The following is a 16,728-nucleotide window of genomic DNA, read 5'->3' on the forward strand; positions in this document are numbered from 1 at the left end:
CCCTCATATTTTCCTATATTGTTTCAGGGAGATGCCTCAAATATTGCAAATACTGATTTCTAATACTCTCAAGCTGTATAACACAGTAGGGAGCTCTTGAAAAATGTGTTTAGCAGTACTTACAAAGTTAAATAAACTCTCTCCTCTTCCTTTCCTGCTCAGGTTCTCCAAATTTAAGAACAAGGCCTCCCCCACGAAGAGAATCCAGTCTGGTTTGTATTGTTTTATGGTATATAGACACAGCGGGATAGCTGTGCTGGTGTGTTTTTAAGAGACTTCCTATAGCTGCACAAGAGAGAGTGTCAGAGAGGTGCTTTATTTGCATGGCTGTTCATTTTATTATTGAAGTATTGAACAGACCTCTGAGCATCCTAATGTTAATCGAGGGATTTCTGCTTTTTAAAATGTTGCCCCAATTAAGCAAATGTTGAGCTATTCTTAAATTTCTGCCTTCTCTCAGTTGAAAAAGTCTTGATGCTTTGTTACGCTTGAATCTGGAAATAAGTCACTTCAGTGACTTTCAGTGCTACTGAAGTAAGTATTTTGAGGGAGTGAAGTTCATATGGTCCATTAAGCAGTTGCTTAGATTTAGTTATAAGAAGCCTTTGCAGGTGAGGGTGTGGGACTGTTAAACTGATGACATGCAGCAGCTTCATGCCCATCCTTCTGCCATATGAAGAACTGGTGGCATAAAAATTAATTACTTTTCATAAGAGGAAAAGTTTAGTTTTAAGAAGGGAGAACATAGTAAGGCTACTGTGTGCTGTGCATGAGCATTAAAGCCCACTTGGATGACTCAGAAGGGTTAAAGTTCTTCTGGATATCTTTTGGCCAAAGCAGTATCATCTTAGTGACAGATCACATGTCTTTAGCAACTAGGAATGTCTCCCCTCCTTCCATTACTCCTGTCTTTGAGGTGGCTGCACTTCACTGTTGTGTATATTTACAGTGACTTCGGATCTTATGGGAGGATGCATGCTACAAAAATGAGATCTCCTGTGATCATTTTTCCTCGAAGTTGGAATTCTGGAAGTTTGAACCAACTTCTGAGGCTAGGACTGTCATCTTCACATGGGGGCTACTCAGTAGTCTAGCCACACAAAAGTCACGCTAATAACTTGTTTATGGCTGGGGCATAATACTTGACTTTGCACCCTTTATGAACAGTACGTGACTTGTAGTTCTTCTGTCTGTGCGTCATCTGAGACGTCTCTTAACAAACTGGATGAATAGCATGCTAATGTTTTCTTCCTATTTCACTTTGCATTATTTTCAATTAGGCTTTGTTTTGACAAGGCTACTAAACTTAATTCCGTGCAAAAAATAACAGTGATAATACATGTGAAGCTCTGAACATGTCTGCTGTTTCCAATTATCTTCATTTAATCCAAACCATCCTATTATCTGAAGGCATTTTATTATACTGCATCTTCTGCTGTATTTCAGCATTTATAGTGCTGAAACATCTAATTAAAACATTGTTAGACACGGTTCCTAAGGTGCAGTGATGCATTCTCTGCAAAGTGCCACATGCTGTGCGTGATGAAACACAGCTTGTTAGCTACAATGAGGATATCTCAGAAACCAGAGAGCGTGTGAATAAAGCACAGTGCGTCCTTTTCCTTCCTCTCATTAATGGCTTTAGGATCATCTTGTGTCTCTTGCTTTCCTGTGTCCATCTGCTGCAGGTCTGACCTGTATTTGTGAGATTCTGACATGCTGCACTTCTGCTAGGACTGAGAAGTGAAGCTCAGAAGCTGTGAACCTTCATCATCCTCTAGTCATTCTGTAGAAAAGCAATGTGATAATCTAAAAAGCTTTGGATACAGGATTTCTTGAAGGGACTCTCATCCCAGTTATCACTTTAAAAATAATTGTAATAAATTCTAAAATGCATAAATGGAAAGGCTTAATGTAAAGGCACCTAGCTTTTAAAGCAGTCTGGTATGCTGCCAGAATGGTTTTAAGTAGCAGTGTCCTGTTTCTCGTGGAGCCTCTATGCAGTTCAAATGTAGGCTGTGCTGGCATTCAGGTGTTGGGGCTGAGCAGAGGTTCTGGTTCACCCTCAAGCCCTTCCCCTTCCACTCTCACTTTAGCTGAAAAGTGCTACAGGGTTCTCAAATATCCCTGTTTCTTACTACAGAAGATGCCCATTAGGTCATATCACTAAAGAATTTGGGTTATTTAACGTTCAGGAGCAGATGAAGAGCAATAATTCATTAGCATTACATGTTAAAATATTATATCTGGGAATGGGCAGAATCTTATCATGGGCTTGGTGCAAAGCCATTTCCTATAGTTGTAACGAGCCATCCAGAACTGAGTCTTTCTGTACAAAATATCAGACTAAATGGACTATTGTTACTGTGGCTGGAATGGCAATGCACACTTTATGGCCTATCAGTAAAAGTTTTGCTGTTCAGGTAAAGGTTATCACAGTTTTAATAGCCAGTGAAGGCATTATGAACAGAGTGTAGTTTGAAAGGCCTTCTTTCTTGTGGCCCATCTCTGTGCATCAGCTTCYGCTCTAGAGAATTGGGAAGTTATCATTAGGAAGTAGCATAGGAAGAGCTTTAGTAAATAGCACATCTGAGAAGGCAAATATTTTTTTTTCATACTGATGCTGTTCAGCCCACTGTTTCTATGGCTTAATTGGACAAAACTACTTCTTTTGCTATAGGGTTTTCAGTTGCCCAAACCACCAGAGCCACCCTCTGTGGAAGTGGAATACTACACTATTGCAGAGTTCCAGTCTTGTATCTCTGATGGGATAAGCTTTCGTGGAGGACAAAAGGCAGAGGTGAGCCATGACAATGCAGCTGGGAAAATAATGCTCAGCTATTGCAGAGGAATGGACTTAGAATGGAGTAGTGTGAAAAGCAATTGATTAAGATTTTGCCTCACATGTTCCTTGTCATCTCGTAGGTTATAGAAAAGAATTCTGGTGGCTGGTGGTACGTGCAGATTGGAGAGAAGGAAGGATGGGCTCCAGCATCTTACATTGACAAGAGGAAGAAGCCAAATTTAAACAGAAGAACCAGTACTTTAACCCGTCCAAAAGTTCCTCCCCCAGCACCTCCCAGTAAACCAAAAGATTCTGAAGAAGGAACAGCTCCTGGAACTGTTTCTTCAGGGGAAGCCCAGGACTCTCCCCACAAGCTCAAATACGAAGAACCTGAGTATGACGTGCCTGCCTTTGGCTTTGACTCAGAGTGTGAAGTGAATGAAAGCCATCGTGAAGAGAGCACTCCTGAAAAACGATTGTTTCAGCAATTCAAGCCTTCTCCTGTGTCATCACTTCAGAAAACAAAGTTCAAAGTGGGAGAGTCTTCAGAGGATGTTGCCCACGAAGAGGAGACCATCTATGAGAATGAGGGATTCAGGCGTTATGTGGAAGATGCTTTGTCCAACAAGGAATCTAGTGGAGACTCCGACTCTCAGAAAAGCTCCTCTCTCTCCTTAATCCGAAGGAACTCTCCATGTTCCAGCTCTCCTAAAACATCACTTGTGAAGCCCAAGACTGACAAAAACGTCCAGCCCGATCTTGGAAAATGTCACTACTCCAGGAGTGAGGAGACGAAACCAAGGTCAGCTTCAGATGTTGGCTTACGTAGCATGCCAAGAACAGGTGTGAAGAAAGAGCCTGGGCAGAGCCCTTCCATTAGAGCAAAGCCAATTGTTAGGCCCAAACCCTTCCTGAACAAGGCAGAGTCTCAGAGTCAGGAAAAAATGGATATCAGCACTTTAAGACGTCAGCTGAGGCCAACTGGGCAACTCAGAGGTGGACTTAAAGGTTCGAGAAGTGAAGAGTCTGAGAGCCCCCCCCCCACAGCTTCTGAGAACCAAGAAGATCCTGTTAGAAGGAGCTCAGCTGATCTCATTACAGCTCCTTCCCGTGGCATTTTTTGCTCCAGCCATCAGGCCAAAACCGAGCAAGAAAATGATTCCAGATGTTTCTATGTGACCACTGACTCATACCAAAAGGTACAGGATTCTGAAATTTGCTTCCCAGCAGGAGTAGAAGTAGAAGTGTTGGAAAAGCAAGCCAGTGGGTGGTGGTACCTGAAATATGGAGATATGGAAGGCTGGGCTCCTTCCCATTATTTGGCTCTTGCTGATAACCAGCGAGAAACCACAGTAACAGAGACTGATGCCTCACTTTTCAAGAACAGGAAAAATGAAAACAAGTCAGACAGTTTAGAGAAGATAGAGAAGAGAGTTCAGGCTTTGAACACCATCAACCAAAGCAAACGTGCAACACCGCCCATCCCAAGCAAACCTCCTGGTGGTTTTTCAAAAAYGTCAGGACCAGTCAAAATGAGGAATGGTGTGAGGCAGCTTGCTGTCCGGCCACAGTCAGTGTTTGTGTCTCCACCACCAAAGGAAAACAACCTGTCCTGCTCCTTGCGTAGAAATGAATCTTTAACATCTACAGATCATCTTAGGACCGTCCGTCGGAATTCCTCCTTCAGTAACGCACGATCACAGCCAGGTGACGCCAAGGGAAAGCAGGCTGAGAGGTCAGGCACAGAGGGCTTGGAGACCACCTCCAACCTCCCTCCCCAGAGGAATGGGATCCCCGTGTCCACTGTCAGGCCAAAACCCATTGAAAAATCCCAGTTCATCCACAACAATCTCAAAGACATCTATGTTTCCATTGCAGACTATGAAGGGGATGAAGAGACTGCAGGGTTTCAGGAAGGTGTCTGCATGGAGGTCCTGGAAAGGAACCCAAATGGCTGGTGGTACTGCCAGATCATGAATGGGGTGAAACCATTCAAAGGCTGGGTGCCCTCAAATTATTTGGAGAAAAAGAACTAATGTTGCAATGTCTCTAACCTCCCTAATTTATACTGTTCCTGCTGTGTACATGTGGAAAAAACATTTGCTACACAAAAAGACGTTTCCCTGTGCCCAAGTTTGTACAAAGGGATAAAGGAGTCTGTCTATGCTGCGGACAAATCTGCCATGTTCTGGAGAGGTTTGTGGGGTTAAGGTGTCATAAGCAACTATGAGGAAGATACAGCATAGTCAAATGCCTTTTTGTGAAGTTGTTAATAATCTTGTACGTGTAACAGGGTATCACATCCCATCTTTCCCATGATTGATAGGAAACCAAATGCGTGCCTTTTGTGAGAGAAATACAGATGCATCTACTTGAGGAGTTTAGTGCCAAACTCTGATGTTTTACAGTCTTGGCTCCCTTTCTCCTCATTCTTGTCCATACATGGAATACCCAAGAGTTTTGGATGTGTTTCCACAACTTACTAACAGTGAGAAGCAAATGGAAATTGCGTTCTGAAACACAGGGGGACTCTAACCCTTTGGAGAAGCTCACTTCTTTCCTCTTCTCAACAGTTGGTTGGTCCAGAGTTGGAGCCTTTTCATCGTGGAGAGATTTGGTCTCTGACTTCAGCTGTGCTTTGTTGTTACTGCTAACTCCCCAGAAATGGCAATCAGGTGGTGTTGGCTGGGGGTTCTTTTGTGTTTCCTTTTGTTCTCTGTCTAGTTCTTTGAGTTGGGATTTCAGGTGTTCTAGGGCAGTGATGCCTACTGGTGCTTGTACAAAACAAACCCACAAACCCCATGCTTAAGCACATTGATTACTTTATAGGCTCCGTATTTAGTTCTGTGTCTGACTCCTTCCAGGAGATCTTGGTTGATTGTCTTCCCAGAATTGGGTTTCTCAAAGCGATCATAGTATCAAAATGTACAAAACTCCCTTAAGACACTGAAGACAAGGAAGCTGTCGAATGTGTCGATCCTGTTTTTGCGATTTGGTCCAAATCCAAGCATGCTGACTGCTGGCAGGGCCCACAAAAGTATTAGTTAGAAATAGCYGTAACCTTTTGCAACATCAGTGTTTACAATGAGGGAGGATAAAAAGCCATCARACTCAGTCTGCACATCCTAATTTGTATATTTTTGAGGAATTGTTTTTCTGTGTTTTGTTTTTGTCTTTCTTTTGTGCATTCTGGGTTTACTTTAATTTTATTTTTTTGTCTTGGTTTACCAGAAGAGACGTAAAACTGAAGTAGGAGCCAAATGTGTTTCCGTTCCCACTTGAATCCAAGAGTACATTTGTACTGGAACATGTGTTGGGGCTTTTCAGGCTCAGAGATTTAATATCAAAGCAATTAGGTCTAAAATGCATTTAACCAGGAAGCTGCCTCCTCTAGTTCCATTTCCGTTTGCCTTTCTTAACTCATGCTTTGAAATGTGGTACACAGGGGGTAGAGTGGTGGGAAATGGAAGAGGCATCCATTGGAAAAGGCTTGGAATTTGGAGTTATTCCTGAGGTAGCCAACTCTTGTACTGTAAACATCATCGGCTAAATCCCTACTGTACTTGAGAAAGTCTTGCTTTTTTTTTTTATGGCCTTATTAATTGTTTAAGATCAATATTTGGTTCCTTTAAATAATAGGCAGTGTTGTGTAGGTTTTAAGGGGGAGGGGGCAGACTATTTCACTACTGGCTTACACAGAATGATACATACCCTTTCTTCCACCAGAGCTTCATACCAATTTGGCTTGGAAGGTAAAGGTTATAAAGACTTTAAGTAGCTGGGATCAAGGGGTTGAGTAAAATAGCACAACAATATCGTGTGTTACCAGGGATGTTTCTCTGCCAAAAAAAAATTATACAATTTATACGTTGTTCTTGTCTTCATTTTTTTTTTTAATTTTTTGGTGTGGTTTGGGGTTTTTATTAATTGCTATGCCAACATCGAGAGAGTTGCCTACAGCTAAGCTGACTGATGTCCTTTGTTAGCTTAAAACGCAGGTGGCACGAGTGGCCACGGGCAGCGCTGTGGTCCCGGCAGCTCTCTGAGCCTCAGAGCGGGGAGGGAGGGCGTTTGGCTGGGATCCGTTTAAACGGGGGCGGCAGGAGAAGGAGGTGTRTCTGCACATCAGCCCCTATTCCAATGCGCGGAGCCCGCTTTGTACCTTACGTCTTGCTATACGATATATATGTATATATCCAGTTAGCTACATCTTTCTGGATGTCTGTCTGAGGCGTTGCAGCCCGGTCTCTCATGCTTCTCCCCATTTTTAGTTGTACTAATATGGTAGCAGCCATTAAAGACTGCTGGAGCTGTTGTGAGATTATAATAGAAGTATTATATTCTTCTGCTGGACAGTATTAAATAGAGCAATACATAGAGTTATCTGCTAGATTGCAGTACTAATAGTAGTGAYTTAGTGACTCGTATTAATGTTGTTATGATTTATTTTAACAATAATGATGCGGAAGTGGTTCATTATTTTGAATTAATGCACTTTAACAATAAAAGAAACCAAAATGGAAGCCAATGCAGAGAACCAAGTGCATTATTTAAAGGTGCAGTATATAATTATCACTTTCTTCAAGCACATATTTATTAAGAATTAACTTATTATTTAAAATATGCTCAAGTTTTGTTTAGGACATTCCCACGAGGTCATCTCTCTGGGGGGAAGGTGAAAGCACAGCTCCCAAACCTTCTGCGTTGAGCCGCTGCAGCTGGGACTCCTGCCCGGGGTGGGAGAGCAGCCCGTGGCTCTGCCGCTATGAGAAATAGCTGCATCCAGCAAAAGCGAGCCTGGCACCCCGGCTCTGCCGGACAGGACCCCTCGCAGGGCTCACGGCAGCCTCAGCTCCCGGTGGCTTTTGTCACACGGCCGCCACGAGCCCATGTCCCCGCTGGCTGCAGGCTCACCGTGTGGCTCGGATTTGGCTGAGAGGGTCTGCCCAAAAAACATGGGCTGGTGCTGCAGCAGACAGTGGTCTGGCTCCCTTCCCGCCGGCGGAGCAGGGGAAAGACCCCCGTTTTGGCAGGGACGCTGTGCATGGCCGAGGGGCTCATCACGCTGGCGGGAGGGACGGGCACCAGCCTGCTGCCTAGGGTGCCCGAGCAAAGCCTTGAGTTGTCCTAGCTCATGTTTAAAGGGGCAATTTTTAAGTAAAGACCAAAAAAAAACAAAAAAACATTTTTTTCTCCCTTCCCTCTTACATTTTTCATAATATCTCAGTGATTTATTTCAACTGCAAGATCAGGAATTTTTTTTTCTTAATTTTCCCCCCCTCAGTGAGCAGCTAGTGCGTAGTCAGCTCCACTGACAGCCTGAATAGCAAGCTGTCTTCCCTGCAGGCTGCGAAACCAGTGAATGGCCTTAAACTTAACCAGAAAAGCCAACGGCGGGGCAACACAACCTGGAAGGGTGACTCGGAGGATGATGAAGCGCTAAAAGGGTTTTAGATCTTTTCTAAAACGATGTCACCTTAAGCTTTATTTACTAAATTTGTCAGAACTGACACTGGATCAAGAGCAATATTTATAAGTAACATACACCTCAGTGAACAATCAATGCAGAAATCAATAGTACTGTTTAAATTTATTTTTTTGTCTGATTTATTCTTGAACCAGACTTTTAAGAGGAAGAGCCCTGCAGGGCTTAGGAAAAGCCATTTGAAGCTGGAGGGAGCCCTCCTCTGGGAGRAAGAGGTGGCTGCTGGCGCGTTGTGCTTGCTGGCTGTCCATGCTTTCCGAAAAGAGTCTTGAATCTGGACCGGCAGAAAACCCCAAATCCAATTCCATAAAACAAAATTTGAGAATGTGAAAATTGTTTTGCTGTATACTGCAACTTTAATGATAATGAGCACTTCTGAGTTCGTTATTGAGGTTTATATAATGCCTGAAAAGTTTAATTGCTATTTTTCCCATGTCTCCCCTTTCAGAAGACTTTCTCATACCAGCAGCAGTAATACATTTTTGTTAGCTGTCCTTCCCTGTTGGAGGAGATTCCTGTTAATCGTCTTAGCTCTTCTGCCTTGCAATGGCTGCGTGTAGTCACATGTGTCAGTCTTTTGCAAGCCAGACTCTTCAAGATAAAAGATAGGATGGGCACGTGCCAGGTTATTTAGCTGATGTGTTGACAAGAAGCTTTTAAATCACGGTGTACCATAATAGCAAATACACAGTAATGAAGGATTGAAATTGGCTCATGGTTAAACTCCTATAAATTGAATTTCACATCTGCACTGGTGTAGCTAAAAATGATTTTGGCCCTTGTGGATATGCACCCCAAAGACTCCTTCCATTCTGATGCTATAAAGTATTGACGAAGGCATTATATAATTGTTTTCATCACTTTCAGATCTTAATGAATCGTATTTTATTGTAATATATATCCATTGCTTTCCTCAGTTAAAAAGAAAGTTACTGCTTTTATCTTATATGAAAAACAAGGGAATTTGATAAAGCATTCATTATTTTCATATTACTAGTATTAACAGAATAGAACTAGTACTATTTAATTTTAGATCTTCATAGGTAGCTTGTTAATTCGTATTTCCCTGTGTTGTATCCTACTAATTTTTTCTGTTTTTCTTCCCAAATACTCTGCATTCTTAAGGGAAAAAAAGAAATCCAATGAGTGGATAAGTGCAATATTCATAGAATAAACAGGCCCCTCATCCAGGACTTGGAGTGGAACGTGCAGTGTGAACTGTTTGCAATTTTCTATTCATGCACTCTTAGGGGAAGGGGAAAGGCAGGGGAGAGGGGCAGCTGGAGGAGAACAGGGCCCCTGGGTAGATAGGGACTGCTAGCTGGGATGGTTTGGGGTAGAATGGCTACTTTTCATAAGAAAGCATCACCTGTGAGTAAAAATGTAAAGATTATGCAGCATGTTGCCAGGATTGTGTACAGAATGTGCATTAACATCCTTGTTGATAGAGGCTTTCTGAGCTATGCTTTAAATACTTTTGCCATCCATGCATGATACTGTCTTCTGGTTTGTTGGTTATGTCCTTTGTTTTTCTCTTCTGAAGTTGTCATCAGTTCTGAAACGTGTCACTTCTGGTGCAGCCCCAAGTCTTGATACTCTAGTGTTACTTGTATTTGTTGCAAGAGCTATGGACGTATTTTTACAGTTCCTCATTTCTTTTTCTTCCCTTGGTGTTAACCTAAGGGAAAAAAGCCCCAATTTGGGTTATTTCTCACCTGCAGAATTTCACAGCCGATTTGGTTTTTGCTGTCATATTTTTTTGGCTTGCAAAGGCTGATCTCTCAGGTCTAAAATAAAGTTGGGCAGGAACTCTGCTCTTCAAAAGAGAAGTTTTGTCTTAAATTCTATTTTGAATGCAAGGAGAACTTCCATCTACCTAAAATAATGCTGACTTCTAGGTAGCAGCAAAAGCTACCTTTGCAAAACTGGACTATTTTTGTAAAAATTCAGAAGAAATGTGAAAGTCAGAGCATTTGATACTCTGAGCTCCTAGGAGTACCTTTTCCTCTTGCCCTGGTCCATGTCCCTGGAAGGGAGGTGTACCTCAGCTTTCTACTCCTTAGCTGTTGTCCTGCTGTTCTTAAATTTGTGTCAGAACGCCTTAATATTGTTAGAAGAGACCTTTGCATTAAAATAAAAAAAACTGAATTCTGCAGATATTTTCCAAAATCACCTAACTGTTCCTATTTCAGTGCATCTAGTAGCTTTACAAACAAATCTAGTTTGGAGGAGCCGACCTCATCCTCCTTTCTACACGTTCTCCTCTAAACTGGTGAGCAGCCCGCCGGCATCTGCAGAGTTGCACTGAGAGATAACCCGCAGCAGGGCGGGAGCGTGGCCCCCTAACCTGCCGGCGCTCACGTACCACGATCCGCTTCCCTGCAGGCCACGCAGCTTGTTGAAGCCCACGGGAGCTTTGCTGCTATCTGCCGGTGTCGTTTCGACGCTCACGGCTCAGTCTCTGGCACTTCCAGGTGCCATTTACATTCACCCACGTAGGGAAGTGCTGTGTGTAATTCAGTGTTTGGTAGGTACCAATATGATGGTGTGAGAGCAAATGTTTAAGCTTGCTTGTTTGTTTGCTTGTTTTTTTTTCCCCTCCTCCCCTTGCTTTCAGCTACTCGGTAGGAGCGGAGCCCGCCGAGGTGGCGATGCATGGAGAACGCGCCTGCACACTTGAACTGTTTCGTGGCCTCGGCTGGCCGTGCCCAGTGCTCGTATTTCTCTCGCGCTCCCTCTGCGCTGCTCAGCGGTCACTTCCGTTGCGTGTGTTCGTAATTCTCAAAGTACTGTACGCAGGGCCAGATCCGGAGTCCCCTGCAGTTTGCCTCGGGGCTGGGACCTGGGTCGCTGGTGCTGCTTCTCCTCCTCAGTCTTAAGCCCGACCTGAAGCAGAGCGCAGGTTCCTGTGAGAAGTCGTCCGTGACTCTCCCGGGAGAGACCTCGTCCCTGCGGGGCATCAGTGTCGCAGGGGTCCCGGGGTCTCTCCTGGCCAGTGTCCCCACGTCCGGGCCGGGCACTGTGGGTCTCCCCAGCGAAACCGCGCTGCAGCTTTCCTCCCGGTGCAGCAGCCTCACCGGCGCAGGCAGAACAAATTAGTTTCTCCCGTTTTATAATGTCAGGGCTGGGCTGGTCCCATTCACAATGTTTTTCATTTGTTCTTGCATCGAGGTAGTGTCAATTCTAGTTGGAGAGTGCAATTTTTTTGTTTTGTGTTTGTTTTTTTAATAAATAAATTTGGTTTAAAGCTTCACACTGGCGTTTTACAGACCTGTTATTGTCAGCATAAGCCACTACTGTCCTGAGTTGAGACTCCTGTTTGTTACTGAATCAAAAGAATGGGAATTATATAAACAATCTGGTAAGAAATAAGAAGTAGCTATATTGGCAGGGGAGGGATAGATAAAGATAAAATATGAGAAAAAGATGTTTCTTTTAAGGCCATAAATTATTGGGTCAAACACTGCAGGTGTTTTCTCTGTATAGATGGTTTTAATACATCACTGCTCTGTGTTAGCATTTTTCATTATTGAGAAATGCCGAGTTTTGTGCTCCATAATRTACTATGACAATCTGTATCCTGAAGCCAATGATCCACCAAAGTACGACAAACATGMGTTATGTGTTGGTGTAATTGAGGCATTTTGTGTGTCTGAGAGTTTGCATGCACTGGGGTTCAGCTAACAGTCAGAGCTGGCAAGGAAGTCTATTCCAGATCTGCCTGTGTTGGCCCTCTGTGAAATAACCATGTGTTAGTGGCATTACAAGGAAAATATTTTGTCTTAGGTTATAGTGATCTTTCCCCGATACTGAGGGTTACTTGGTTACAAAGGCACCTTCCTTTCTTGGTCCTTGCTTGGTGAAGAGAAGCAGAGGGGAGGAGAAGCACTTGGCCCTGYAGGAGAACTTCTTTTTAATTTAACTTTTAAATACTTCAGGCTTCTCCAGATATTCCACTTCAGATCTATGTTACTGACTCTGTATTTGACTGATGTCTGAAATGTAAGCAAAGTGAAAGGCCTTTGCTGTGCAAACAGTTCTGTTCTTGTTTGAGAGCTTGTCTTGAACTGCTTCTGGGTCACTGGGGAAGTAATAAAAGGGGAAAGAAAAAATTGTTTCATCACCCCTGGGGTTTAGATTGGGGGACATCAAATTCTGTTCTGGATCTGGATCCCCCTGAGCATTCAGGTTCAATTTGTTTCTATTCCATAGGAACAGGACTAGAAGCAAATATTGAAATCCCTGGAACTTACCCTGTGACAACTAGTAAACTGGAGCAAATAAAAAGGGAATAAAAAACAAACCTTTTAAAAAWGAAATATTTTAGTAATAGCTGACTTAACTATTTCCTGTCTTGGTTTTTCAAGAGAGAAAAAAAGTTATAATTGTTTCCAGTCTCAAGGAGAAATTTTTTTTGCAGTGTGCTGAATAGGCTTGCTGAAAAGACTCGCTCATTACTCATGGTGAGTTCAAACCTGGAGTACTGCAAAAGCTGAGTACATGTGCCATTACAATGACTGTTTTGTACCGAGGGCCCAAACTGAGTATTGTGGGGTCAATAGTGTACAGAGGAGGTGTGTTTCTGTTGTCTGGTTAACTTCATGTTGCGTCAGGGGCGTTCCTTTATTGCAGCTTTAATTGCAGACAGCAGTGTTCATTACTCTGGTTGCAATGTTTGGGGAGAACCAAACAGATGAACCTTCTCATGTGAAGGCTTGATATCAAATTTCATGTCAGGAGAAGTCTTGCCAGCGGTTTGATCGATTGCTGCTTAGGCTGGAGTTCAGGCTTGGATAGCCTACGGTGGGTGTTGAAAGCAACTCGGTTGGGCATGTGCATCTGTAGCAATTTCCAGAACCATTAGCTAGCCCAAAATTTCTTGGAAACGGGGGGCAGTCAGTTGTGAGGAGCCTAAACCTCTTGCTGAATTAAGGCTGAAATCTGTTGGAGCAGCTGTGCTCCCTGCAGTTAGGAGAGCACTTGTTTTCTTGAATCTGGAGCAGAAGCCGCTGTTGGTTTTACTGTCCCAAATGTATATTTAACAGAAGATCAATCTAGGCCTGGTCTAAATGAGGCTTTGCAGTRGGTTTCCTGGATCATAGGTGTTCTTAATGTGACTTTGTGTTTTTGATGCTGTTGTGATTTCTGTGTTGGTGTAGCAGTCCGTTTGCGAGCAGATAGGTGGTGGGAATGTACCTGGTGAGGAGCTTGGGAGAGTATGTCGGTGACCAGAGATAGAGAAATGTGTGGCTGGTCTTAGTGTGTGTGGTCAAGTTGGTGACACGTTTTTTGTCTTTTTTTGATGTGGGTACCATTTTGTCTGCCCTGCTTGGGAAAAGGTCTAGAAGTTGATGCAGTTTCTGTTGCAGCATATTTAGAGATGGAAGGATTGAGGGTTTTTTCCTTTTTAAGAGAGTTTATAGGCGGGAGTCCATTCAGTTTGTTTTAGGATGCGAGTTAAAGCTGTGAAGGTATTTTCTGATCACTGCCAAGAGAGGACGAAAATGAGTTTAGGGAAACTTTTCTTTTTGGTAACAGCTTTGGACCATATTTGCTTGTGGCCTCTGATCCAGCTCCATTGAAGGCAGTGGAGAGACTATTCATTGTGCAACCTTTGGCCAAGTGCTGATTCTTTTAGAGCTGACGCATATTTTGCGACTTGCTGGAAGCAACATGGCCCATTAATGTACCTATAACAAATGTGGAGCTAGAGACAGAAATAGTAACTGCAGGGTCATAGTTCGTCTGGTTTTTGTTTAATGAACTGGAGATGGTGACCAGTTGAATAAAACTGTTTGTACAGTGAACAGCTCCTGCAAGGGTCCAAATGTATTTTGGCCTTTAATATGTTTTTCTAGAAAATCACATCAGATGCATGATAGAAAATATTGCCCTTCTCAGCCTCCYAACCTAAACTTAAATCCAGAGAAATGACACTTCTGCACATAACAGTATTTTTTACCATTGGTGGCAAGAGTTACTGTTAATGGGCTAGGGTGAAATGCCCCGGTCTGTTTGAACTGGCACAAAACTGAAGAAAGATATTTTTAGGACCAATCCCCAAGTCTGCTGTGCAAGAATAGCAGATTTGATGCAGATTAGAGTTCTGGTTAGCAGAGGCGAGTAATTTCTTTATGGGCCAACACAAGTGCATCTGCAGTGGGGAAAAAATAACTCTCCTTTTTGCCAAGTAACCCTCTAGAAATGCCCCTTGTGCTTTAGCACAAGTTAGTTGGGGACCTCTGTAATTATATACCTAATATATATGGTGCTGTGGGCCTGATTCTGTGACTGGGGCAACTGAAGTGGATCTCAGTCCTAGTAAGATCTATATCACAATGTCTTTATTGCTCCAGGTTTGCCAGTGGGGGAAATAGAGTTGGGCAAAACACTGCCTTCCTGCTAATCCAGMCTTGCAGACTTTACCTGACTTGAGCATTTGGTTCAGAATTGGTTTCAGAGCTGTCGTAGAGGTTAGGTTGTAGACCAAGTGCAGTAAATGAGGGTTTAAATATTGCTTAGATACAACCTGCTTCTGCTCATGTCGCAGGCATGGGTGCTGCAGTAGCCGGTTCTGCTGGCATGTGCGAGACAGGCTCCATATGTGGTGCTGCCCTCTTTTCTATGTTGATGATGTTGATGACATGATGACCACATGCCATACCCAAATGCTTGCTCAAAAAGAACTGCGATATGATGTAAAGCAAATTAGGCTGGGTTTTTCCCCCTAGAACTGTGTTCAGAAGCAGTCAAGTAAAGTGAACATTTGTGGGGGTGGGGGGTTAACCATGCCTGTCTCTGCAAAGGTGAAAGAAGTTCTGCATGGGTCACTCAATGGAGAATGAGGAGAAGGAAAAAAGGTGTCTTGAACAATTGTGCATGTGAAAAGCAGAGCAAAAATTTCGGATTGCTGTGGCTAAAAGTAGGTCTTAGCATCTATTTTTAGGCATCTAATAGAGCTGATTGGATCTCAGAGGTGAACAGCATTTAATAATTGTTAAATAGGACTACTCAACAACTTTTGGAGGAAAAGAAAGACCACCTCAAGTTGAGGTCCTGGACATATTTAGGGAAGGGAGTTGCCATAAATGTAAAATATTGCCAGGAACTTTATGGGTTTAAATCTTTTTCCTAGGATTGTCATAGATGTTCATGACTGCATYCTGGCCCATACTAGTGGGTGTTGACATCTTTCTGCAAAAATGCATAACCATACACTTCTGTGATGTGCATGTGTTGTATTGAAAAAGGTTAGCCTAATAAGGGTCTGGGATAAATTATGYTCAATAAAAGGGCTCCTGATTTGCATGTTTCAGACATACTGAAATACCTGGGATGACTCTTGTGTTCAGGTAACCTTAGCTCCTTTCCAGGCATCTGCCATCGTGCACCCTGACAACACGCAGATGCACCAGCCTGAGGTTTTGGAGCRTAGCAGATGCTAGTGGAAAAGGCAGTTCGGGGCACACACTGCCACTCTGCCCTTCCTGTGCTTCAACCTTGCCAAATTCCAGAGCTCTGCTATGGCAAAGCAGAATCAGGCCCTTGGCATAATGTGTCTGTACCGTCCTACAGGGCCATGCACCACTGTGCCAGGCACTTGGAGCTGTTTGCTGGCTGTGCTGGCTCTGGGGTGATGCAGCTCGCCTCTCCAGGTCCCCAGGACCAGCAGAGGGGGCGAGGGATGGCCAGAGTTTGAGGGCTGTTTTCTCAGAGTTATTACAAGTTCTTTGCAATGTGAAACTCTAATGTTTTTAAAGACTCAGGCGGAAAGGACTTGCTAAATAGACTGTACCTGTCATCTCCCAGTTCATTGATCGCTTGGACCAAAGGTGGTGCTAAATCTGATCTTTCTTTGTAATATTTGTTTTGTTGGACTTTTTTTGGAAGTGTTTTATCAAGCAGATGCAGTGTCGTTACATGAGAAACAGTCCTGGCTTGGGACTTGGCAAAACCCACTGGACCTTCAGGGTTCAGGATCGTTGCTTATTAAGATTGGAGCAGGCTTGCAGTGTTCTGGGGGGAGGTGGGAAAAGGGTACTCTATCTTCAAATGCTTGCAGACTGTAAGAATTGACTTGTGATTTTTTTTGTATTTTGTTTACATTGCCTCTTATGCCCTAAGGAAAAATAAATTTTTGACCTTTTTAATTGTGATCCAGTTGGCTTATTTTATTTTTTTCAACTTTCTTAGTGCTGTTTTAATCCCACTTGTGTTCATTTAAAACAAAAAAACCCAACAACAACAACAAAAAAACCCACTGATTTCAGCTTTCCCAGAATTACTTATCACTTATGTGTACATGAAATGGCAAATTCCAGCTCAGGCTTAAATGGAGAAAGGAGCTTCTCTCTTCCCCTGCCTGCCTGCCCTAAATTATTACTTTATACTGTATTTTTCTCTACTTTCTAATCCATGAAGTTTCATGGACTGCTAAGCTCTGCACTCAAAAATGAAG

General features: G+C 43.2%; 1 protein-coding gene across 1 annotated transcript in view; it reads left to right on the plus strand.

The window, feature by feature from the left end:
- SH3PXD2A (SH3 and PX domains 2A) overlaps positions 1-6,859 on the plus strand; it is a 217,631-nt gene extending 210,772 nt beyond the window's left edge. The window contains exons 11-13 of the mRNA XM_026069724.1: positions 163-212; positions 2,681-2,800; positions 2,926-6,859. Coding sequence (XP_025925509.1) covers positions 163-212; positions 2,681-2,800; positions 2,926-4,821 — 2,066 coding nt within the window. The 3' untranslated portion in view covers positions 4,822-6,859. The remainder of the gene's footprint in view (positions 1-162; positions 213-2,680; positions 2,801-2,925) is intronic.
- The last annotated feature ends 9,869 nt before the right edge of the window (positions 6,860-16,728 follow it).

The sequence above is a fragment of the Apteryx rowi genome, unplaced genomic scaffold (assembly GCF_003343035.1).
Source record: "Apteryx rowi isolate R43461 unplaced genomic scaffold, aptRow1 scaffold_3, whole genome shotgun sequence".
Classification (NCBI taxonomy): domain Eukaryota; kingdom Metazoa; phylum Chordata; class Aves; order Apterygiformes; family Apterygidae; genus Apteryx; species Apteryx rowi.